The sequence below is a fragment of the Castor canadensis genome, chromosome 3 (assembly GCF_047511655.1).
Source record: "Castor canadensis chromosome 3, mCasCan1.hap1v2, whole genome shotgun sequence".
Lineage (NCBI taxonomy): Eukaryota > Metazoa > Chordata > Mammalia > Rodentia > Castoridae > Castor > Castor canadensis.
This window is the reverse complement of record NC_133388.1, coordinates 40,909,736-40,936,069: the sequence shown is the minus strand read 5'-3', so window position 1 is coordinate 40,936,069 and position 26,334 is coordinate 40,909,736. Positions and strand designations below refer to the sequence as shown.

Here is a 26,334-nt window from a genome sequence, read left to right as displayed (position 1 = left end):
TATTGTTAGAATGTTTTTAAATGCTTAACAACTATATCACATTTTAGGATAATAATTATGATGGACAGCATTAATTAACACCATTAAGTTCTCCTTATCTCAAGTATATATTTAAAACTCATATTCTAGTGTAAAAGAATGACATCTTATATCTGTATAATTCCCCCTTTTAATTTTGCCTTTAGAGTAAATGAATTTTAAATAAGTTACAATGTGTTTTTTTATTACAGATATATACTTTAAGTGACCAATGTCCAATCCTTAATTAAATGGCCCTGTTTTTAATTTTAGAAAAGATACTTAGAGAATTTAAGTACATTTAATATTTAAAGACAGCAAGTTTAACATCACAGATACATAGATGTTGTATATGTTGGAATTAATAACCTTCCAGTGCTGAAAAACAGACACACAAGAGAGAAAATCTTGACAAGGCAATTTCTTTTGATCAAAAGGGTGCAAACACATATGTATTCACTCCAGCTTAGCAAACACGCAAGCACAAAATGACTGACTGTGGCTCCTCCTTATATCCCTGATTCAGTTGTACCTGCCCCTCACCTGGAATTTGTCCAGGTCATAGGTTCACAATCTCCCTCAATTGGCTAAAAGGCTTAGGGGATGGGTTAGGGCATACAGTTTGGTGGGCAATGGAGTCATATAGGAATCTGGAAGAAGAAGCAAGAACGCTTTAAACATGCAAGTCACCTAAAATGGCGACCTGAGGAATTTTTAAGTAATCTAAGAGGGTAACAAATACTTTGATACAAAAGATCATTTTTCTTACAATTTCCCCCCCTCTTTTAATTTAAGTTCTTTTCTTCAAACTCATTTAGAAGCCATTGGCTCTAATATTCCTGCGTTTCTAATAGAAACAAGTTATTTTGGTAGGGTGGGATTAATTGATGAGGGCTGTCTCAATTAACCACTGTACCAGTCCTCAGACACAAGGAATTATGCAGCATCCTACGAAAATTAAAACTCCAGCCACTTCAATCAAGGAGGTTAAGATTGAGGTCATCCAGCTCTTCTATCTTCCAAACCATTTTTCCATTAAGTCAGTGAAGGGATCATTTATACCTTAGTTTTCAGCTAGCTTGTTAGATAGGGTTAGTAATAGTTTAATCAGGGGCTGTATTATTTGGCATATACGTGCAATACAAAATTCCAGTCATGACAGAAACTCCTCCCTTTTCAGCCAGTGTCATATCTAATGCTAGCCTGTTCTCCCAAGCCATCTGGCTAGTTGGTCCCAATTGCTCTGCTATTCCTTTGATAGCATCCCTGGTATAGTTAACAAACCTTTGTTGGTTATAATAAACATAATTAATCCAATCAACATTTTTATTTATAGTGGACCACCAAAAGAGTACTGATTCAAACCCCGCTGCAATTTGAATTTGTTTGGCATTCCTTTAGGAGCCCCAGTGGCATCAAATTTAAATAAACATGGGGATCCAAGGAGCCTCTGTGGTTGGCTGCCATGTCTATGTCTATGTCTCTCCTTTTTCTAGATGTTGTGGCATGGGTTGGGGATCTAAATGCTAGGGTGAAAAGGATTATCAACTTCACCAAAGCATAGGTGCCTACCCACTTACCTGGGAGAGACTCAGGTAAAGGTCCTCCACGGTACCACCAGACATCAACTCTGTCCACTGAGAGTGTGGACTGGTTTGTGAGGCTGTTGAAGGATCAGCTTTCACTGCATCCCGTTAGGTTTCTCACATTTGTCAGTCATCCCTCCTGTCTGGTGAGACATGAGGTATAATTGACGTCTAGGGCAGGTGGTCTAATAGTCCTTGGGGGCTGACCCAAATGACCTCTGGCCTCTGGGAACAGTAGTGATAGCATCCGGCAGGATTTGTTGCCCCTAGCTTTGGCATTCTGAAACTACATCCCATCTGGATCTGAGGACCATCCTAATGAAAACGGGACCACCTAACTCTGGTCTCCCAGTAGTACAAATGTAGCAATTGCTCTCATTTAATGTGCAGACAGAATATTTTATCCATTCATCCAAGCATTTGTATCCCTGTATCTGATTTCAGTAGCCATACTTTGTCTTAGGTCCTTGACTTCTCATATGGTTACCTGAGTTTGATTATTGTACAAATGTGGAGGTAACGTTGAAGTAGAGGTGGAACTGGGTGTCAACCTGGGAGGGGTTGGGAGCTAGATGAGCTCAAAGACACCTAACAGGTCTGTCCCTGAGACATCTGCCCCCAACCCATATCTACGAAATATAGATGGTTCTGGTGTCATACCCCAAGAGCTTTCTATGACTAATCTAATTGGTTACATTGTTTATATTTACAAGTAGGAGAGGGGTGTATCTGAAACAGCTGTTATTTCAACTGCAGTCTGTTAAAAGGCTGTCGATTATTTTGTATGGTGGAAATCAGTCTTTCCAGTGACCTGGGGTCTAGTCCAGCCCTTAGGATTTTCATAAAAGGGGGAAGTATATCCTTTATATTGAGTGTTCCACCCCACATCCATTCACTCTGGACAGATACTGGGCTTCCCTGTGGGTCCCAGGGTGGGACACATGTAAAAGGAGAATCCTTGGAGTTGAAGTTGGGATGTAAGGTCTCCACAAGGAAGTACCTGACATGCATCAAATTAAACAATTAAGGAAAATGTATTCTGAGTTACATTAATAATAAGCATACCGTTTCCCAAATGAAAGAGAAAGAATATTTTCACTATAGTCTTTTTAAAGTCACTTTGGTGATGCCTGGATGTGAGAGCACAGCCCATTGTTCCTTCTGGTTGAGTGGGGGCATCTTCTTTATCTGTGTGTGATGAGTCCTCCCCCTCACCATGGTCCAGGTGGCTGTCTCTGTGGTCAGCAGGACCAGGAAGACTCCTTCCTAAGCTGGCTCAAGCTTATTTTCTTTCCAGGTCTTGATCAGCACATGATTGCCAGGCTGGTGTAGGTGAACAGGAGAGTCAAGTGGAGGAACCTGTGCTAACAATCCTTTTTTCTTAAGATAAAGTAAGGTAGAGGACAACCCAAGCATATAATATTTGAGGAAATAGTCTTTGGTTTCAAAGGAAGGTACATCAGTAACAGAGCTAAGGTAAGGAAGCCCATAAAGCATTTCATAGCGGGACAGACCAATGTCCTTCTGAGGGGCCATCCTAATTCTGAGTAGTGCTATGGGAAGACATTTAATCCAAACTAATCTGGTCTCTAAGACTAATTTAGTGAGTTGGTTTTTAAGAGTCTGATTCATTCTTTCAACCCTCCCTGAGGAAAGTGGATGCCAGGGAGTGTGATATTCCCATTTGACCTCTAGAGCCTTCATAAGTCCCTTAAGGACGTTGGTGGTGAAATGACTCCCATTGTCTGAGTCTATATTTTCTATAACCCCAAACCTTGGGATTATGTTTTCTAGTAATACCTTAATTACATTTGTAGCAGTGACCCTTGGGAGAGGGATGGCCTTGACCCAGTGTGTGAGATAGTCTACAATAACCAAGAGGTATTTAAGATAACCTATTTTGGGCATTTCAGTGTAATCTACCTGAATGCTTTGGAAGGGTCACAACCCGGGATTTCTATGCCCAGCTGGTCTCTGTCTCAGAGCTTGCTTGTTAGTTTTCAACAAGTAAGACATCCTCCTGATACTTGTTTGGCTAGTGTATAGATCCCTATATATTCATAGGCTCACAAAATTGCATCACACATGGCTTGGGGTCCCCCGTGGCTCCCCTGATGCAGATAGGTAAGGAGTTTTCTCATTAGGGACTTTGAGATCATTTCCCTCCCATTGGGGAGAACCCATTTTCCATGTTCAGTCCTGACTGCTCCAAGTTTTTTTAGTTGTTCTTCCTCCAAGGGGGTAAAGATAGGAGTGACATGAGGAATAGGTGACCTGTCCAGACTTTCTTGTGGGGTCCTCAAAGGCAAAGATAGGTTGACTTTTAGGGTATAAGGGAATGCAAAAGAAGGCATCTTTTAAAGTAGTAAGCGGTACCCAGAGGTATTTGGACTAAAAGCGTATAGGGATTTGGAAATGCAGGGTGGAGAGGCACTACTGCTTTATTGATCAGGCAGAGATCCCAGACTAGCCTCCATTTGTTAGGTCCCTTCCTGATACCGAGAATAGGAGTATTATATGGGCTGGAGCATTCTGTTAGCAGCCCCTGACTCTTTAAGTCTTTGATTATGAGAATTAGCCCCTCCTTAACTTCTGGCTTTAAAGGATATTGTTTTTGATGGGGAAACCAGGAGGGGTCCTTGGAGATGAATTAGGACTGGGACAGCTGTTCGTGCCCATCCCACAATGTGTCCGTCTGTCCACACTGTGGGGTCTACTTGTTCCTCTATTAGGGGCAAGCAAAAGTACTCTCCTGGGGGTAAAAGGAGCTGTACCCTCAATTTAGATAGAAGGTCTCACCTTAGCAGAGGAGTAGGGGTTTCTGGGACAATTAAAAAGGAGTGACAGAAATGGAAATCTCCCCAGGAGCAGGCTAAAGGCTGAGTGAAATAACGCTCTAGAGGCTGGACTGATATGCCTGGAACAGTAATTTTCTTGGAGGACCTGGGTCCGGGAGAGAAAGGAATAGCTGAGATGCTGGCTCCAGTATCGATAAGGAGGCTGACCTTGTGCTTTTCCATCATGAGTAAAACCCGGGACTCCCCTGCTTTTACGGTGGTTACAGGAGCCTGTATGGGAGGCCCCGGGACCTGTCATTAGGTGGGAGGCTCTGGCCTCAGTTCCCCTGGGAACCGGGGACGGTGTGCCTTCCAGTGTTTTCCCCAACAAATGGGGCAGGGTCCTGGAGGTAGCCTTCTCCGGGGGCACTCCCTCCTAAAATGGCCTGCCTGTCCACATTGAAAGCATATCCTCGGGTTTGGACTTTGCCCCAGGGAAGCCTCTCTGAGCACTACGATCAGAGCCTTCTCTGCTTATCCTTTCTCTTTTCCTTTTCCAGGTTCTTCTTTTCTTTTCCTAAGTCCCTATTATAGTATACAAACGTGGCTACACAGACCAATTGGTCCAGATCTCTGTTCCCTTCAGCCACCAATTTCTGAAGCTTTTTATGGATATCTGGTGCTGACTGTGTTAGAAATTTATCTTTTAGGATGATTTCCTCTTCCTGTGACTCTGGTATAATGTTGGTATGCTTTTGTAAAGCATCCTTATGTCTCCATAGGAAAGCTACTGGAGTTTCTAATGGTCCTTGCTGTACAGCTGTGACTTGGGAGTAATTAAGAGGTTTTACCTTGGCTCTCCTTAGACCCTCAAGAATGGAGCAGATGAAATGGTTATGACTCCATTCATCCTTGTCATTTTTAGGGTCCCACTTAGGGTCATACCTAAGTACTGCCTGATCTCCTGTTGGAATTGGGAATCAAGGTTCCCTTTTTGGGTATCCAATGTCTTTGTCTTTCTTCTCCCTTCCTCTCCTCCTCCTGTGAGGGCCCAGTCTGAGACAGGCCTGTAGGGCTGCTTTTATCTAAGTGATAACTGTCTCCAGCTGTGACTGCCTGATCTAGAACCTGCTGTTTCTCCAGAGAAGTGAGGGTCTGAGATAGCAATAGCACTACATCTTTCCAGCTCAGTTCAAAGTTTTGGCTGACTTCTCTAAGTGCCTGGGTGTACTGATCTGGGTTTTCTGTGTAATAAAAATCCTTTTTTATTTCTTTAAGTTCACTCACTCTAAAAGGAACGTGAGCCCTATCCCCTCCAGGAATTAACTGGAGAGGGTAGAGTCCTGTGGGATGGCGTCTAGTGTGTAAGGTAGTGGGTAAGGGGAGAGAGGGGGAGCTGATGGATTTTTTGGTTCAAGGGAGTTTGGGGGCTTTTTGCAAAGGGTTACCAGGGTCTGGGTGTCTAGCCTACATTTGTTTAGCCATTCTGGGTGATTTCTTAGGAAAAAGAACACTTGAATATATGGAACTTTGGTCCACTTTCCCTCCTTTACAGAACATATCTAATTGAAGAATGGTATTATAATTAATGCTCCCTCCTTCTGGCCATCTTTCCTCATCTCCCAGAGGATACTGTGGCCAAGCCTGGGTGCAGTAAAACTTGAGTCACTTTTGCTGAAGACTTTCTGGAACAAAATCTTTCCAATATTTTAATAAACAGGCAAGGGGGATCCTTCCTGGATCCTTGAGGCTTGATTCCTCATCTAAAAAAGGGAAACAAGGGAAAATTGGTCACCTTAACAGAGGTTTCTCCTTTTATCTAAGCATCCCCAGATGAGGAGAAACTCTAGTAGGAGAGGGCGTCCTGCTCTCCCTTGCTCCTTCCACTGCCACTTGTGGGTAAAGCTATGGAGGATTTACAGATACCTCACTTGCACCCACCCCCCTGAGATGATCTTTGACCAATCTCTCATCTATTTTGACTTCCCTGTTTTCCCTGGACCCAGGCAGGCCTGGTTTTCCTCTACCTGCTGAACGTTTTTAATTTTAAAAATAACTCTATCAAAGTAACCAAGAGGGCTTGTATGGCCCCTATAGAGGCATGGATGGGGACTCCTGATGAAGTAGACCTTTGTCCCCCTATATATTCTGTGAGGCATACATGCTTTTTATTAAGAGAGAGAGAGAGAGAGAGAGAGAGAGAGCGCATCTGAAGGCTTTTGCTCTGGTAAGGGGCAAAAAACCAGAAACCTGAGGTTTTTGCCTTTTAACTGTTTTTTTTTTTTCTTTCCCTGAGGGCAGGCTGCACCTGTTTAACCAGTTAACCTGATGCTTGACAAAGACAGTTAAGCCTAAATTGGAGACTAGCACTTTCTGGTGCCTGTAACGATTTTTCCCAAACTCCCTGAAGAAAGAAGCTCACTGCTGTTTAGAGCAAAGTGGGGAGGGGGGACATTCACCCTGAGCTACTTGGGAAAGGGAAAGGAGAGGCTGAGGGTTGGGAAAAAAGAGAGTTTCTAGGCTCAACGCATGAGGGATTACTGGTCATCACTGCTGTCCAGGTCGATCCTGCCTGAGGGCAGTACTGGAGCACTGGAAGCAATAGGTGACCTCCACTCTCAGGCCATGGAAACCATGAAGGAAGCATAAGAGATCTGATTGTCTGTTTGCCACAGACATGACTGGAGGGGTCCGAGACTTAGCTGTCTTTGGAGCCTCAGGCGGGTCAGGAAGTTGCGCCAGCCTTTGGGTGACACCGAGGAGTGCCCCGGCCAGAACACCTTTTGTGGCTTGAAGACAAACTTTCCTTTCCACCGGCTGTTTTCAGACCTCCCCATAAGTGGGTCAGATCTTGAAAGAGAGAGTGTTAGAGTTTAAGGTGAGGAAAAAAGAAAAATCCTTGGTGCACTGAAGTCAGGTTCCACCCACATAGCATTGGTAGTGTGGTATAATCCCCCATCTGGCGTCTGAGTTTCCTCAGATTGCCTGCTGTACAGCTGTAGTGGGCTCAGAGCTTTTCCTCAGTTTCCCAAGGGAGAAACCCTCCTTAACAAGACAGAGAGAGAAAAGGTGGACCTGAGAGTTCTACCGTAGCTAGGCCGTGGTGGGGGGTCTCTCCTGGAAAATGGACTCCACTGAAGTGCCAGACGCTTACGGTCACATTCCTAGGCAGCCTTTCCCAGTTTGGCACAACCTATACTGACCTCAGGTCTCTTCGTGCATCGCCAAATATGATGCACAGATGGTACACGCAGGAATTTCAGGTGCTCAGGGTTCTTGAACCCGCTCTGAGGATGAAAGCACAGGTGGACTCCAACAGCAGAGGTCAGAAAGATTTTATTTGTAGAGAAGAGAAGAGAAAGAGTGCATATTGGAGAATGCAGGGGCACCTGGAAACCAGTGATCCTGTGGATTGGGGTGGGGAGTGGGGTTTTATAGCTTTTTTGTATTGCCTGATGGCTGAGATGCCTTTCAGATGCAAATGGGCATTTCCTAGGGAGAAGTGTCTCCTTGACCACTTATCACCTTTTGGGACGTCCTGCAGTCTGTCCTTCAGTCCTTCACCTATGCTCTTTTTCCCATTCTGGACATTCTCTCTTAAAGTATCCTGTCTCCCCACATTTAAGGCAGTTATTTTCCCCTCTTCTTTGTTTCATCTTCTGACTTTCTGGTCTCTTAAACCCAGGAGGGAGGCTGGGCCAGTAAAGGTCCAATAGGATATTGGTTTGGCCTTTCCCTATTAACCTGCTGTTTGATAGGGTACTGATTTGGCCTTCCCCTATTAGCCTGCTCAGTAGTGGATAACATGATCTTTGCTTTTTGTTTTTGTTTTTCTTCCTCTCTCCTTACATATACCTTTTGTGCCTCTCCTAATAATTCCTCTATGGATTTACTTCTCCAGTTTTCTAGTTTTTGTAATTTTCTTGCTATAGCTGGCCAGTTTTTGTAATAAAGTGAAATCTTAACATTCCTTGTCCTAAAGGGTCATCTAAGTCTAGCCCAGCATGCTTTCTCATCTGATCCTTGAGGCAGCTCATGAATTTAGTTGGTCCCTCATCCTTTCCTTGTTGGACATTAAAGGCTTTAGAGAGGTTTTGAGACCTTGGCAGTAATTCCCAGATTCCCCTTATTATTAAATCTCTTAAGTCCTTCATATTTTCTCCATGTCCTGGGGTGTTGTTATCCCATTGGGGATCTTGGTTAGGAAACTTAGTATCAGCCACTGGGACATTCTGTCCTGGAGGATGTTCATGTTCCCAGATAGCCATTGCCATTCTACAGATCATGGTGCTTTCCTTCCCAGAAAAGAGAATTCCCCAAATAAACATTAACTCAGCCCAAGTATATATCTGTGGTCCCAAAAATTATTCGACCTGTTCTGAGACCCTGAAGGGATCCTTGAGAAGGGGTCGCCACTCCTTTTTAAAGTTTCGGACCTCAGAGCTGGTAAGAGGGGCATTTACAAACCCAATTTCACACCCCTCTGAGGGGGAACCTCCCTGAGAGGAAAGAGGGACTATGGTTTTTCTCCTTGGGACTGAAGAAAAGGTAGATTCTCAATGTCCTAATGACATTGCTCTAACTCCTTTTGGAGTTATGGTAGGGACGGATTTTGGGTAAGGAGTGGGGGAGGGCAGGAAGTTTAAGGGGGTTGGAGTGGAAGGACTAGGAGAAGGAGGTGGGGAAGCAGAAGCCTGAGGGTCTGAGAGTTGAAGAGGGATGGAGGTGGAAAGGTTAGGAGGGGGAGGGGGAAAGCAGAAGCCTGAGGGTCTGGGAGTTGAAGGGGGTTGGAAGGGGAAGTGGGAAGCCAAAGTCTGTGGTGGCAGTGTGGGGGCTGGCTCTGGCACTAGAGCTAGAGGAACAGCAGGGTTATAAGTGGGTGGGGAAGGGCGGAGAGTAAATCCCAGTTAGAGGGGCTTTTGTTTTTTTGTTTTTTGTTTTTGTCTTTTTTCCTTTTCTTTAAGTGGAAACAGGACTACAGGACTCTGCCATCTCCGCCTATGTCCTCCATGGGAGCTTGAGGCATCTTTTGGTAGCTTGTGGGTCAGTATAAGCTCCTGACCTGGATTAGATTTAAAAATATAATCTGCCTTAAATAGTATGAAGTCACCTCAGAATTATGGATCAGGACTCCACTTTCGCCATGTGTCACCTGACACGTCTCATTCACACTTCACACAGCCCCAATATCCTGACCACCAAGACATGACTTGGTCACCCCCATGATGTTTCTTGTCTTGGTTTGTGCACAAAACTTTCATGGTCGCCACGGTTCCTGTCTTTAGAGCTCTTTTACCTGCATTGTCAAGAAATTCTGGAGTCCAAGTTCATTCGCAGATCTGGAAAGTTGTTGCTGTAGGCTGAACCTTGGGGGCTGCCACAACCAGGCAGCAAGACTTGGTTCCCCCAGGAAAGGCTGGGGTGGGGGGCCTTTCCCAGACAGAATGTAATATCCCGGATGATCCCTAAAATTGTTAGAATTAATAACCGTCCCGTGCTGAAAACAGACACACAAGAGACAGAAAATCTTAACAAGGTAATTTCTTTTGATCAAAAGGGTGCAAACACATATGTATTCACTCCAGCTTAGCAAACACACAAGCACAAGATGGCTGACTGTGGCTCCTTCTTATATCCCTGATGCAGTTGTACCTGCCCCTCACCTGGGATTTGTCCAGATCAAAGGTTCACAATCTCCCTCAGTTGGCTAAAAGGCTTAGGGGATGGTTAGGGCATACAGTTTGGCAGGCAATGGAGTGGTATAGAAATCTGGAAGAAGAAGCAAGGACCCTTTAAACATGCAAGTCACCTAAGATGGCAACCTGAGGAATTTTTAAGTAATCTAAGAGGGTAGAAAATACTTTGATGCAAAGGATCATTTTTCTTACATATATATGTTAATTTAGATTTTGCCTTTGCATAGAATTTAGAATCTTTGTCTAAGATAATAGGTGTGCAGCAGTAACAAAACTCAAAGCTTTTACAACTCTTAAAAGCTTACGAAGATAGTGCCAGTTCCCCCAAATAGACTTCTTTTCTATTGACCTAGTGTTGGTCACCTTGTATTAAACTTATATAACCTTAACTCTGTAAATATTTATATAGCATTTAAATGAAGTTTAGGCATATAGCCCACACATTTTTGGTGTGTTAAATGTACTAAAATCACAGAAAAGACAGATACTTATATAAACTGGCTTGAGTAGGACTCAGTTTCCTACAGAATCAAAAGCCTAATAAATTTCACAATTATCCTGATAAAATCTCTCCTATAAGTCAGTTTTTAGCAAATATTACTAAGAGCAGAATATCTTTAAGATAGAATTAAATGCTAGCTTTAAGTTAGTTTACTCAATTTTGATTTTAGGAAATGATTTAGATAACCTTTTAAATTACAGCCATATTAATTATTATAATTAATTAATTATAATATGTTTTGTTACCTGTTGAACTTTGAGGTTTTGGTCCTTTTTAAAAGTAACTTAACTTTTTAATTCCACTAATCTCTTTTTAAGATTAGATAGCCACAACCCAGAGGCCATCACAGGAAGTTCTAAAGGTAGCTAATACTCTAAAGCCTAATTTACTCTCTAGAATACAATAAAACAAAGACCCAAACCAGGAGCTAGACAGAGCATAGGTTTAGAATCTCAAATTCTCCATCAATTAGAGCAGGAACCAGATTACTCAGTGTTTCTCTTAACAAGACAATAACCCAAACTCAGAAAATCGCCCCAGGGGTCAAAAGAATCCAAAGCTAAGAGTTTCTTTTTCTTTTTTTTTTTTTTTTCATTTTTCTTTTATTATTCATATGTGCATACAAGGCTTGGTTCATTTCTTCCCCCTGCCCCCACCCCCTCCCTTACCACCCACTCCGCCCCCTCCCTCTCCCCCCCCTCAATACCCAGCAGAAACTATTTTGCCCTTATTTCTAATTTTGTTGTAGAGAGAGTATAAGCAATAATAGGAAGGAACAAGGGTTTTTGCTGGTTGAGATAAGGATAGCTATACAGGGCATTGACTCACATTGATTTCCTGTGTGTGGGTGTTACCTTCTAGGTTAATTCTTTTTGATCTAACCTTTTCTAAGAGTTTCTTAATAAATACTTCAACCTTAAAATCTTCCCCCATTGTTCTCACTTTAGAGACAATCTGCTTCCCAATAAACTTCTTGCCAGAGGCAAGAACCTGAGTAAACCTCCAAGGCTGTTTGGATGGGTGTAACCCTCACTCACTCTGTAGGACCTGCCCTGGCAGCCCATAGAGGAATTCAGGCTGAGAGGCTGGGGGAGATGGCCACCATGCCTGAGGCCTGCCATGGGGGAGAAATGAGGGAGAGGGAAGGAAGGAGGGAGAGGAAAGGATGTGGATGCATAGCAGCCACAGGAAAGAGGCAGCAGTTATCATGGCTGGTGCCTAAGGCCTCACAGGCAGTCCTGACCACCCTCTCCACCCGGGCCAGATGGCGAACTTGCTCCACTGGCTACCCCTGTATTTCCGCCCTTCTGGCTGCATGTCTACCAGGACACGGCCACAGAGGTGGCTTGTGGGTGTGCAGAGGCCCTGCACGCCTTTAGCAACCTGGGGCTGGACTAATGTAGCATATCCCAGCAGCATGCTGTGGGCAAGGCAATGATATGGAAGGGCACAGGGCCAGAGGACAGGGAGAGATGGGTTAGAAGAAAACATCAATAAACATAGCATTTTACCTTTTAACTCCTGGCTGGCTTCACCAAAAAATGTTAACAGCATTTCTGTGATCAGAAGATTTCCAAATTCTTTGTGTCCCACCAGGAAGAATGGCAGGACACATGGGTGTAAAGGTAGTTTATTAAATGTTAGGAAAGGAAAATACATAGAGGAACATAGCAGGCATAGGTGGAGTCTGCCAGCCAAGAGAGCATGCTTCTGCTCTTCAGGTGCTTTTAAAACCTGTGATTGTTAGGGTCCGAGAATCCTATTCCTCCGAGAGACAGAGAGTCACGTGTGAATGCAATCAACAAAGCAGAGTTTATTGAGCTGGCAAGCCAGGGTCAAGCTCCCGCACAGACACACAGGTCCGATTGGGCAGACAAGACCCCGAGCCTCTTTAGGGAAGATCTTATATAGGCCCCTACCGGCCGTTACAGCAAAAGCCCGCACAGTACATAGCCAATGAGTTTGTAACACCACATACATTTCCAGCCTATCCATTTAAGAGTACATTACTTCTTAGCCTATAGATTCAAGGGTCAGTATTCGCGCACACGGTTACATTTAGCAAGCAGGCAGGGCACATCTTGCACGTACTTCTAGTCGTCTTTCGCAATCTGCTCACATTCCTCACATTCCTCACATTCCACCTGCCCCCATCCTGTTTATCTTATCCTGCACAGGGCATCCTGTGCTGGCTTTACTGGTTTCTGCTATGGGGATCTGCTGGGGCAAAGGGCACATCCTTTCAGTGATAACCTATGGTAAGGGGAGAACCAAGTGATTAGAATTCAATGATCAATGAGTGGGGAGGGGGATGGGTGTTTCCTGGCCAGGTAAGGGCGGTTCCTGAGTCAAAGCATGGTTAATCTAAAATGTAATATTTTTCTATGAGTCCCGAACTTTCCGTAATTTTAGCCTACTTCAAAACTATGTATCAGCTTCTGAGCTTAAATTTAGTGACTTTTGACATGTTTAAAACCTTTGATTTGTCAAACGAACATGCATCAGAAACCTGTGGACAGTTTGTCAAAAAACCAGTGGGTGGACCCTGCTCCCATAGGTTCTGAGTGTTGGCCTGAGAATACCCGAGTTTAAGTTCTAACAAGTTTAGATTGGTTCTGAGAACCTCCTCTTGGCTACTAGTTTTCTACCACTCCTCTTCCTCATATTTCTTTAAGGAGTGTGGGTGAGCACAAAGCAAGCTTCTGGGACCAGAATCTTTGATCTTTCTCTCTCTTTCTCTTTCTCTCTCTCTCTCTCTCTCTCTCTCTCTCTCTCTCTCTCTCTCTCTCTCTCATTTTTCGTGGGACTGGAGTTTGAACTCAGGGCTGTGCATGTGCAGAGCAGATACTCTACTACATGAGTCGCACCTCCAGTCCATTTTTCTTTGGTTATTTTGGAGATTGTAGCTCATGAATAATTTGTCTGGGTTGCCCTCAAAGTTCAATTCTCCTGATCTCAGTATCCCAAGTAGCTAGGATTACAGGTGTGAGCCACTGGTGTCTGGCTTCGTTTTGTTTAGTAATGTATTCCAGACACCTGGAACATAGAGGAAAGATGAGAAAGTGTTATGGGAAATTAAGCCCTGATAAATACCTTGGTTCTTGCATTGAGCAAGGGAAGAATTCAGGCGAGAAATGAAAATGTAGTAAAAGTAATAGTAAAGTTTATTAGGAAAGGAATTTAGAATAACTGGATAAAGTAAGGGGGGGTGGATTTCCTGCTCTACACACAGAAAATAGGAGTAAAGATTCCACTATCTAGTTTCTTTTGTTAACACTTTCCTATACTTTAAAAAAAAAAATCTCTGGGAGGCAGAGATTGGGAGGATCATGGTTTGAGGCCAGCAGGGCAAAAATGTTTGCAAGATTCCATCTCATCCAATGGCTGGGTATGTGCCTATTATCCCCAGCTACACAGGCAAGCACAAATAAGAGCCTCATGATCCAGGCCATCCTGAACATAAAGACCCTATTTCAAAAATAATCAATGTTATTGGGATGGCAGAATGGCTCAAGTAGTAGAGTGCCTGCCTAGTAGGCACAAGGCCCTGGGTTCAAACACCAGTACTACCAAAAAATATCAAATGTTGATTCATCTGTTCATCTGTCTATCCATTCTTTCTCTTCTTGGGGATTGAACCCAAGGCCTTGAATGTGCTAAGCCCTTGCTCTACCATTGAGCTGAACCCATAAACTCTATCCATATTTTCTTTTTCTCTTTTTCCCTCTATCCTCCCCACCTCCACCCTTTTTGAGACAGGATTTTGCTGCTATGTAGCCCAGACAGTCCTCAAACTCATGATTGATCCTCCTGCCTCATCCTCCCAAGTGCTGGGGTTACAGAAGTGTACCACCTGGACAAATTTTAATAATATTGGTGCTTTTTTTGAGGTGCTGAGGGCCTTACACATGCTAGGCGAGCACTCTACCACTGAGCTACATCCCCAACTCCATCTTTTTAAAAGTAAATTTCAAAATAAGTTATAGACTTCAATACACTTCTCCCTAAATTTTTCAATATGCATGTCATTAACTAAAGATAGGTCTTTATGTACAGTTCTTTTTCTTCCTAAATAAAATTCACAGATAGTGAAATCTGGTTTAAGTGTAACATTTACATTTTCTGAGTTTTGCCAAATGCACAGATATGTGCACCCCAAACGGTAACAAGTACTTAGAAACTGTTTTGCTAAAATCCAAAACTCCTTATTTGGGCCCACAGATTAAAAGCATAAGAAAAGCTTGACATCTCTGTCTCTATTTTATATTTGTATTTGCTCTGAGCCATTCACCTTGCAGCCAGTTTGGGTTCCAGGAAGGACAGGACTGATGGATAATATCTTTACAAAGAAATACAGAGGAAACTGTGGAGAGCGGATTATGAGAAGCCTATGAGAACCCGACATAAGCAAAGTGAGATGCAGCTCACCTGCTTTTCCGAGATTGGCACAGCCCCAGAAGCAGAATAGCGGCATCTCCTAAGTTGTTTACGTTCAGAGAAGCAGGAACGCAGGTTTCTCCTGTTACAAAGTCACACCCCTCCCCAAGAACCTCTGCTCCACCCTGTTTGCCTTGGTTTATAAAATACCCCTGAAGGAGGAAGAGGGGCTTTTGCTTTTGGCTTTTAGCTTTGGGATGTGAGGCTTTTGCTTTTGGCTCTTACTTTTGCTTTTTGCTTTTGGGGCCTTTTGCTTTGGGGCTTTTTGGTGTGGGAAGCCTTTGGAAGGGAAAAGAAATGCTGGAAGAAAATTGCTAAAGAGGGTTTGATAGAAAGTCTTCACCGGGAACTTTAACATAGGCTTTAGAAAAGCTAAGCTAAAGGAAAGCCAAATAGAACATGGAACAGCGAATGTCTAAGGACCCAAGCTATGCATATGCAGTTTTTGGCTGTTGTTTCCAAGTCTGGGCACCAAGGCTTTAAGAAAGCTAAAGGGAGATTGTAGGCCCCAAATATGACCACGTGGAGAGGAGTGATCTGGCCAAGAGATTCTTTTTTGCCGGATGGGAGAGAGCCAAGAGAGAGAGAAGGGCAGGGGCTTAAATACCCTTCAGTGAGACTCGGCATGTTTTGGCTTGCAAATGGTGCAGAGAACTGGATTTAGACGGAGGTATGAAAAAGCTTGAATATATGGAATCTCTTCCCATCGTCCTGATCGCTCACAGTAGTTATATGTCCCATAAAATGTTGGGCTCTAAAGACCCGAAAAGGGGCCAATGACTTTGGTTGTCTAAAGGATAAATGGGCCAGATTTGAGTGCAAAAGCGGATCAAATTTTTAGTTTTATATTTGGGGTCAAACCCAAGGTGTCTAAATTATTGAGGAGGCATCTCAGTGGGGAGTCAGACGGCAAAGAGGAGGAGGCCCCCATGTTGGGACCTGGTCCCGAAAAGGGGTTGGGAGGATATTATGAATCGCAGGGTGTCCCCACGCGGCTCAAATGTCCGAGAACGGTACAAGGTGCACGAGAAGCAGTCGTCACTGCATTCTAGTGCTTGTAGGGACAAAAGGCCGAGGGGACTGTGGGTCACCGGCACTGGGATTTTCAGAGGGCAGTCTCTGAGACTGAAATGACAGAAATAGACCCAAGCCGAGGCTGATTGGGAAATAGGTCTTTCCTCTACCGTCTGAGCCCGAGATGATCGGAAAGGGGGAACGCTGAAGCCCTAGAGACACCAAAGAGAGAGACCACAAAGGTAGCCCAGTAAGGGTATGTGGACTCACCAAAAGGATGTCCGGTGTTGGATGTGAGTGAGGGCAATCGGGAGGATGAGTCCTGGCCAGTCACATCCTCAGGGTGGTTGTGGGGTGAGTCGGAATCAGGGTCCCACCAGGATTAGTGGGGAGACCCGATCCAAGTCATGGCACCAAATGTAGGCCCCAAATATGACCATGCGGAGAGGAGTGATCTGGCCAGGAGATTCTTTATTGCCAGGTGGGAGAGGGAGAGAGCCAAGAGAGTGAGAGAGAGAAGGGCAGGGTCTTAAATACCCCTCAGTGAGACTCAGCATGATCTGATTGGTTAGGATCTTATGGTTCATGCTGATTGGAGGTTGGGGTGGAAGGAGGATTCAAGCTAGACTTGAGGCAGGACTGTGACCCTGGGAAACAAGCTTAAGTGTGCACTAAGAACTGAAACCTATCAGCGCCATTATTGCCAACAGAGATGGGACAGTGCAAGCCTGGGGGCCAAGACTTTAAGAGAGATTAACAGCTAAGAGAAAACATGAGACAGAGTGAGTCTAAGGAAAGAGGCTTTAAGCAAGGTTTTAAAGAATTGTAAAGGAGTAAGGCCTTAAAGAATAAAGATAGAGAAAAGAAGCCATGAGGGTTGTGCACTTTCACCTGAGTGCCCAACACACCTGATCCTACTTTCTGTCTGTCTTTCCTGTGTCTTTTCTGAATCTCCAGTTGCCCCCAGTTAGGTTCAGTAATAACCAGGAGTGAGAGAAAACCTACTCCAATAAAGGAGGGAGAAAGAAAAAGCTCCCTCCAGGAAACTGCCCCCAAGGAAAGGACAGAGCCTCTGCAGGACAGACCACCTACCAGGCAACAAGGACTTACTTATCCTGACCAGATTGCTCCCCTCAAGTGATGAGAGCAGTAGTAATTTCTCTGGGCCCTTTTCAAAACCAGGTGTGATGATCAACCAGACCACACCTTGACCAGGACTGTAAACCTATGAATACTTCTCATCCCCTGTACTAATTCTTTATTTAAACCTAAAACGCATATCTTTACCCAGAGGATGGGCTGAAAAGCTTACTTTGCCTCTTCCTGAGGCTTGCTGTGTCATGTAATAAACTTCTTCTTTCTGCCCTTCATTCCTACTCTTTATTTGGTGTATTGGGGCAAGTGACCCGACAAAGAATTCCTGGAGTTTGGGCCTGGTGTCTAGAACTTTGGTTTCAAAAACTTTAACAAGGTACAGGACATCACCATCACTATAAAACATCTCTTCATGCGTCTTTCCAGTCAGTTCCTACTCCTTTGGCCCATCACCAAGTCAACCAAAGTTTTGATTTAAAAAAAAGTAGATTAATTTTGCCTTTTCTAGAATTTTATCTAGATGGAGTTATGCAGTATACTTTTGTAAAAGACACCTTTCACACAGCATATTAGTAAGGTTCACTCATGTTATAGTCACTAGTAATTGTCCCTTTTTAATTGCTAAATAGTATTTCTACAAATACAGATTTTTTTTCTCTTTTTTGGGTGGGCCTGGGGTTTGAACTCAGGCTTTGCACTTCCAAATTTTCGTTGTTATGAATGATGTTGCTATAAACATTCTTGAAGTCTTTTTGTACATATATTTTCATTTTTCTTGTATAAAAAGTTAAAAGTGGAATTGTTAGGTCATAAGGGTAGGTATATTTTTAGATTTGTAAGAAACCACTAGGCTTTTCATAGTGGTTGTATCTTTTACACACTCACCAGCAGGGTAAGAGCTTAGCTCCTCTACATCCTCACCAGCACTTGATGTCTGTCATTCTGCTAGTAGGTGATGTTGTAACTGGAGTTCTAGGTCAGAGGCCCAACTCCAGGGGTTGCACATATCAGGTCCAGCCACTCACCCTAATACATCAAGTAAAGAGACGAGTAGTGGTGAAGGGTAGAGAAGGGAAATTATTACTTGGCATAGGCATTGCCTTATGAAGAGGTAGAGTAGCATTTTAGTCCATCTTTGGGGTACAGACATGAGTGATAAATTTAAATAGAAGAAGTACTAGGGTAGGGAGAGAAAGATATGCAAAAGTAGGCAGTCCTGGCCAAGGCGTGGCCTAGCTGATTGTTATCTCAGTTGTGGTTCTGGAGAAGTTATTATCGCTGCCATCACTTGAGAGGGGCAGTCTGGTTCCCATGAGATTACTCCTGCTATGATGATGAGGCTGCACCCTCACTTGGCTGCACTGTAGTCTGTGCTTTGAGACTCTGCTGACCCTTTCCTTAGGAGTAGTATCATTCCTTTGTCATAAAGATGTTATTGGTGAGTCCTGTTCTTGGAACCCAACACAGCTTCAAGGTGACTCCTCAGAGCAAAGACAGATATAAAATGGAGGCAGGGATGCCCTGCTTTTTATGTTGCTTCTAATTAACTTGTAGGCCCAAGTAAGGCATCAGTGCTTTTTAGCAAGAGCAGTTTCTAAGAACCTGTTACAGTATCTCATTGTATTTAATTTTTTGGTGGGCTTGGGTTTGAACTCGGGTTTTGTGCTTGCAAAGGTGGCATTCTACTGCTTGAGCCACACCTCCAGCCCTGTATTTATTTTAAATCACCAGAAATACTTTCTAGTTTTGGGTTAAATGTTTACTTATTTACTACACGTATAAATGCAGAGTGTGTTGCATGTCTTTTGTTACTGGAAAACCGGTCCCCTATTCTCAATGCCAATTCACAAATAATGAAAGCAGGGTTTTTGAGGAAAAGGAAGTAAGGTTTATTATTCATCAGAGGAAGACAGGGAGAGTCACACTCTCAAAGATTTGTTGTCCCACTTCTGAGAGAAAATGTTTGCTTCTTAAGGAAGCTCCGTTTACGGGACAAAATACAAGTCCCAGAATAGTTACTACCCTTAGTTTTCCAGGTGCTCTGGTGCCAGATCTCCAAAACTATGTCTTGGCTGACAGGTTTACCTCTCTGGTGGTCAGAGAGAGATAATTGGTAGAAGACTGCCTGTATATAATTGAAGAATAAAGGGAGTTAACCTTGGGTCATCCAGTATGTAGACAGAGGGGAAAAAAATGTCAGTTTGATTAACTGGCCATCGCACATGCAGGCTACATTGTATACATGTACATGGCTTACAAAATTTTTCCCTTTTGTAGTCCTGGTTACATTTTCCCTCTGTCAATTTGTTCCTTCCATTTCTATGGAAAAGAGGTGTCACAATCATCTGTTTCCTTACCTTCAGTTAATTCGTAGGCCCAAGGAAGGAGTCAGTGCTCCTCAGCAAAAGCAGCTTTTAAGCACTGTTACAGTTTGACTTCTCAGAAGTTTTTCTTGTATCTGGGTAAGATAGTGATGGTGGAATCTGGTATTAAGTCTTTTAATTCTTGTGTGTGTGTGTGTGTGTGTGTGTGTGTGTGTGTGTGTGTGTGTGATGGCATTTGAACTTAGGGCTTCCCACTTGCAAAGCAGGAGCTCTACTGCTTGAGCCACACCTACAGTCCATTTTGCCATGGTTATTTTGGAGATGAACTATTTGCCCAGGCTGGCCTTGAACCACAACCCTCCTGATCTCAGCCTCCCAAGTAGCTAGGATTACAAGTGTCAGCCATTGGCACCCTGCTTAAGCTTTTTAATTCTTAGTAATTTCCTCCAACTTTTATTATAAAACTTTAAATTTACCAAAAAAAAAAAAAAAATTAACAGCATCTGTTTGCCCTTCACATAATCCTTCCATATAAACTGTTAAAGGGTTTTGTTTTTCAGTGGATTGAAAGATCTTCAATAGAACTGTCCTGTCTCTATTCTTCTCTCCAGGGGCATTGGGACAGAGTGACCCAATGTAGTGTGGACATGTCACTCCCCTTCCCCCAGCCCTGCTAGTATCAAGTAGAGGATAGAACTTCAGCCCAGATGCCTTTCCTGTCCCTTGGGAAGATTTCTGAGTTGCTATCTCCAGGGAACAACAGTGTTCTCTTGTGACAGAAGCTTAAAGGATGGGGCTTCCATGGTCCTGGGCTCAGAGTGGGATCTGGCTTCTGATCCAGATCTCTGTTGCCTCAAAGTCTGAAGCAGAAGCCAGTGAGATAGCAGCTTTGCTGATGTGGCTGTGGGACACGGATTCTACCCCTAAAGTCTTTCTGGGCAGCTCAGGGAGCCCGCCTCTGCTTAAGTCTCTCCCCATGGGAGATTGTTTTTGTTTTTATTTTGTTGTTGTTGTTGTTTTTGAAATAGGCTCTTGCTATGTATGCTGGCCTTGAACTCAAGATCCTCCTGTCTCAGCCTCCCAAGTGCTGGGATTGTAGGTGTGTGCCACCATATCTAGCTAAAGTTACATTTTAAAAGGGAATAAACTCATGGCTCATATAGACATAAAATGAACTATGTCAAAGATTTTACTTAACTCTAAATAGCAAAAGAACTAGTAAGATATTACAACTAGTTCAAGAACTTAAAGTCCCACCCACATATAGTCAGATAAGGAATGATGAAATGAATTTACAAATGGATGAAAAACTATAGATCCACCCCCAGGCTGTTCAATACTCAAGAGCCAGTATTCAGAGAGGAAAGTTAGTGGGAAGAATCAGGTTTCTTCAAGGGCTGACATCTAAAGATGGAGAGGCTGTCATCCTCAAAGCTCTATCTTTGGGAACTCAGAGGCACAAAGTGCTCTTACAGGGAACGGAGGTGCAAGGAGACAGTGGGCAGGAGGGATGTGCACTAAGAGGGGGTCTTTGTCATCCAGCGTATGTGTATCCTTTTCCCTCTTTTTTTGGGAGGGGTGTTGGAGAGGGAGTGGTACTGGGGTTTAACTCCGGGTTTTGTATTTTCTAGGCAGGCACTCTGCCATTTAAGCTGACCTTCAGCTGTCCTTTTCCATCTGAGCAGAACATTGCAGTTGACCTCAGCCTCTTGGGGCTAGTTCCTGTATTTTCTTTAAATAGACATGTTACTTTTCTGCAGGTTTTTGTTAGTTGATCTTCAGAACTAAAGACTAAGGAGGGGTAGTACACATTCTAATCTTATCTGCAGGCCACCAGTTGTTCTGGGTTCTATAAACCTAAAGAAAGACTATTTAGTAGTGAACATCTTAATCATTTAGGTCAACTTCTCTTTTGAACTGGGAATGCCAGGGAAAAGGAAGGGAATATAATCCTTGCAAAAAGCATAAAGAGGGGAGGTAACCTTGAGCAGGCTAAGTTCTCCAAGGGCTACCTTGGGCAAAGAAAAGGGGAGCCAAAAACTCTACCAAAAACAGCTCCCAAAGGAGCAGTCACTGATACTGTTAGAAAGCCTACAGTCATGATCAAGTATATTTCACCAGAATGACTTGCCTGTCCATGAATTGGGAGCTTTTTGAGTTACTGTCAGTTTTCTACAAGTGAACATTTCCATCTGCGGAGTTGTAGAAGAACCTAGTAAAGGACACGGGTATTTTAACCCAATGGGTGATCTAGCCAAGACACACAGTTTTCCTTTGATATGTGTGTTTATATGTCTGTATGCATACATATATGAATGTATATATCTATATTTTTTCCTGAATATTTGAGAGTCAGATCAAGACATTATCTCCTAAGAATGACCTTCTTCTAAGGACATACCTAAGAAAATAAAAATAACTCTATAAAACCATCTAATATCCAGTTCATTTTAAAACTTCCTCAATCATCCCAAGAGTGTTTTTATACCTTCTTACATATATGTATTTGAAACAGATCCAATCAAAGTTCCTTCATTTAAGGCTATTTTTAAATTTCAAAGAGCTAATCTCTTGGGACTAAATCTTCAGTGACTGATCCTGGTGGCCTTTCTTGTAACATTTACAAATAGCAGTGTTTCTGAGGCAGATCAGATGCTTTAAGTTGTCATTCTTCTCTCAGGAGAATCATATCACTTTGATTAACAGGGTTATGAACTACGTGTCCTGTGCGCAGGGAAAATGAACCTATGGGCTCTTTGCTATTTGTGCAAAAGAAAATTATCCATTGCCATGGGGCTGTTCAACAGCCTTTCCATTGTACAGGCTGGTAACTGGCTGCCTATGGGGTTCTTCTGCAGAAAGGAGAGATAAATAGAATAGTCAATTCCCTTGGGATGGAAAGAAGGCAGGCAATCCAAGATAGTGAGAGGCCAGAGAGGGTGGGCATGCTTGAGTATCCATGTTTTGTTTTTTTACAACCCTGTATTGAAATTGATTTTTTTTTTCTGAATTCAGATTTGAGAGCCATAGAATATTCACAATTCTTCATGACTTAGGTATTATTATTATTGTTATTATTTTGCTGGATCTCAGATATTTTTTAATACTTAGCTTTAGTTCCCCATATTTCTTTCTTTTTGCTAATTTATTTTTGTGGTGCTGGAGGTTGAACCCAAGGCCTCATGAATGCTAGGCAAAGCATTTCACCCACTGAGTTACATCCCTAGCCCAGTTCCCTCTAATTAAAGATTTTAATAATTTTTTAATGTTTATTTAATTTTTATTAGTATTATTGTATTGGGAGTACATCATGACATTTACTAAAGTTCTTACAATATATCGTAGTTGATGATAACCTGAAGGAGTGGTTAGAACATGAACTTACATAATATAGGCTGAGCAAGGCAAAAGTGGTATGGGACTTCTGGATGGGGTGGCAAGCTATAGGAAGAAACCAGAGAAAGTATGATAAATAAGTTACTTAGTGCGGTTTGGCAAGCATGTTGGTGGTTCTCCATTGATGAATTGGCCTCTTCCTGCTATGAGGAAGGAAACACTTTTTTTTTTTTTTTAACAAAGTAAATGTAAATTTCCTTTATAAAAGAAAAACTTGTGCTCTGTATGTAGACTTTTTCCTACATTTGCTGGTTCTCAGTGGCTGTTAGCTCAAAATCTGTTTGCCAAAAGAACAAATTTTGGGATGGCCCAGCTAGGATTACAGGCATTTGCCACTGTTCCCATCACAAAATCCAAAACTTTTTGAGCAATATGCAGTGCTAAAATTTCTAAAAGCCATTGATTCAAATACTTTAAATGAGTGAACTGAATGGTATGTGAATTATATCTCATTGAAGCTGTTAAAGAACATTACAAGTTCGTGGGCCAGGTGTGGTGGCTCACACCTATAATCCTAGCTACTCAGAAAATGGGATAAGTTGATTATGATCTAAGGCCAGCCTGGGCAAAAGCATGAGACCCTATCCAAAAAACAAACTAAAGCAAAATTGACTGGGGGCGTGGCTCAAGTGGTAGACCATTTGCCTAGCGAATATGAGTCCCTGAGTTCATACTCCAGTACTACTCCCCCTCAAAAAAAATCCAAACAGAAAAACAAATTCTTAAGGAAATTTTTATGAACATCTGACATGCAAAAGTTATTTATTAGAATTCATAATTTGAATTTTCAGTATGAATCAAATTACTAACTACATTGGCATATCAGTGCTTCATTCCAAAGAGTGAGTAGAAAATCCAAAGAGAAATGACACTATGTTGAGAGTATTTTTAGCATTTTCCACTGTGCATTCTGACATATTTCCATGTTTCTGTAGGTGACTTAGTTTAGAGGTAAACCTCCATTTTCCTTATACTTGGCTGCCTCTGTTGCCCTAGTGGGAGCTGAAGATGGGACTTCTCGTTAAGGAGTTCTTGACTGGAAGGTTTTCTCCCCAGATGTCTGAGGGTCAGATGCTAAGGAGATGATGGACTTATTCATTAGCCTTTGAATATTAAATCATTTGGATTTGAGTAGGCTTGGATATGGTAGTGGAAGTGAGTTTTCCTCTTAGTTGGTTTTCTTTCATTCAGAACTTGTCAAGTCAGATATAACAATATGTTATAGACAAATCTTTATTTAGTGTTCTTGTTGACAGATGCTTCATGTATAATTTCCTATCCTATTCAGTTTATAGCTAAGGAAGGCATGATGGAGAAATACCATCTGGTTTCCATTTAGGCTAGTGCTTTATGTTAGTCCTGTATGAGTATCTGGAATGGAAAAAGACTTACAGGAATCTGGGACAACTTTCTATTCTTCCTAAGTCATGTTCTCATGATGTCTTCAGTCTGTTTCTTGAAATATTACCTTTTTTGTGTGTGTGTGTGTGACTAGGGTTTAAAACCAGTCACACTTACAAATCAGGCACTCTACTGCTTGAGCCACAGTTCTAGTCTATTTTGCTATGGTTATTTTGGAGATGGGGGCTCTTGAATTACTTGCCCAGGCTGGCCTAGAACTGCAATCCTCCCAATCTCAGATCTCAGCCATACAAGAAGATAGGATTATAGGCATGTACTATTCGCCAGCACCTAGTTGACTTTTTTTGGTGAGGGGACAGAGGTGGCGGTACTGAGGTTTGAACTCAGAGCTTCACACTTGTTAGGCAGGCACTTGAGCCACTCCACTGTTCCTGCCCTTTTTTTTTTTTTTGGCAAAACTGGGATTTGAACTCAGGGCCTCCACCCTGAACCACTGTACCAGCACTTTCTTATGTGGGTTTTTATTCAGATAGGGTCCGCAAACTGTTTGCCTAGGTTGGCTTCAAACTATGATCCTCCTGATCTCAGCCTCCTAAGTAGCTAGGATTATAGGCATGGACCACCAGGGCCCAGCTATGTTGGGCATTTTTAAGATAGGGACTTGCTTTTTACCTGGGCTGGCCTCAAATTGAACTATGATCCTTCTGATTGCTGCCTCCAAGTGTGGGCCACATTTTTTTGCCAAGCATATTATTTTTCTGCAAGCTAAACTTCACAGCAGAGTGTTTTGCAAGCATGGAGCTCTGAGTTCAAACCCCAGTCCTACCAAAAAAAAAAATTTAGAATGCTGGGTAAAGGGAGGGGAAGCCAAAGGATAATTTGTAAAGAGGTGGTCACTGTTACAGTTTGGATATCCTAGATTAGGTTACTGTAAAAGTTGATAGCAACATGAAATAGGTGTCTCTCTCTCTCTGTCTCTCTCTTTCTCTGTCTTGCTCTTATCTCTCTCCTCTTGTCCTAAGCCTTTGAATCCAGTCGTCTTTTTTTTTTTTTTTTTTTTGGTATACTGGTGTTTGAACTTAGGGCCTATACTTAGCAACTCTACCACTTGAGTCACTCCACCGGCCCTGAATCCAGTCTTAAGTACTATGCAGTACAAAACCATACTGAACAACTGTGTAGCCAATAGGCATTTGTGGTAATAGGACAAAAACGTTTATAGCAGTCTCACTTATATTTGTTTCTTTTTCATATCATCCGTCTGTACCAGGCCAAAGTAGAAGAAAAGATCCAGGAAGTCTTCAGTTCATATAAGTTCAACCACCTTGTACCAAGGTAAGTTGTAGTAGATTGAGGGGCCTCAGAGTGCACCATCTCATGGAGGCCTGCCATCTTTCCTCTGTGTGCATCTGCTCCCACACTGGCATTTCATGACCTGAGGCAACCTATGCATGCTCATGACTCCAACCTCTCTCTGCATTGTAATACTGTGTAAAGAGATGCTCCACTTGGCCTGAGCCACCATGTGTTAGGTGGGAAACACTTGAGGCCTGGCCTCTGAGGTCTGAAGATGGGGAGAGGAATTGAGGTTTTTGATAAGTTTGTGGCCTGCTGGTTTGGTGTTCAGAGAACTCTCAAGTTTCTCAAACTTGAGAAACAGATACAGTGTCCAGGATATGGCAGAGGATAGATTCCTTTGATGTAAATCATTATTGCTAATATTAATATTTAGTATTGAGGATGGCATTCAGGGCCTTGCATATGTTAGGCAAGTGCTGTTCCACTGAGCAATATCCCCAGCCCTAAATTATTTGACTAGGAAGCTGTGAGAAGTTTGAGCTGCTCCCACCATGGTCCTTATTAGGAACTGTGCAGCAGATCCCAGGGATGAATTTGCAAATGAGAAATACAATAGTTTTTGTTGTTTTTAGGACTTAGCAAGTTGAAGTCTTCTAAACCTTGTAGGGTCAGAAATTCCAAAAAAAGGAATTAGAAGAATTCCTTTTTCAACCTTTATTTTCTCTTTTTTTTCTAGTGCTTTATAATTCATCACATTAGATTCCATAAATTTATTTCATCTCTTTATCAGTATTTCTCTTTAAGTCACAAACTTATGACTTAAAGAAT

At 42.7% G+C, this 26,334-nt stretch overlaps 1 protein-coding gene across 3 annotated transcripts in view; it reads left to right on the top strand.

Moving 5' to 3' along the window:
* Fntb (farnesyltransferase, CAAX box, subunit beta) overlaps positions 1–26,334 on the top strand; it is an 83,369-nt gene that overhangs the window by 16,915 nt on the left and 40,120 nt on the right. For 2 of the 3 annotated variants that reach the window (XM_074067776.1, XM_074067775.1), the window contains exon 1: positions 25,486–25,542. Coding sequence is in view for 1 of the 3 variants with exons in the window: in XM_020170916.2 (XP_020026505.1) it covers positions 25,478–25,542 (65 nt within the window). In the remaining 2 variants the exon portion in view is untranslated. Of the gene's footprint in view, positions 1–25,477; positions 25,543–26,334 lie in introns of those variants that run through there. The other variant, XM_020170916.2, reaches the window with a different exon arrangement.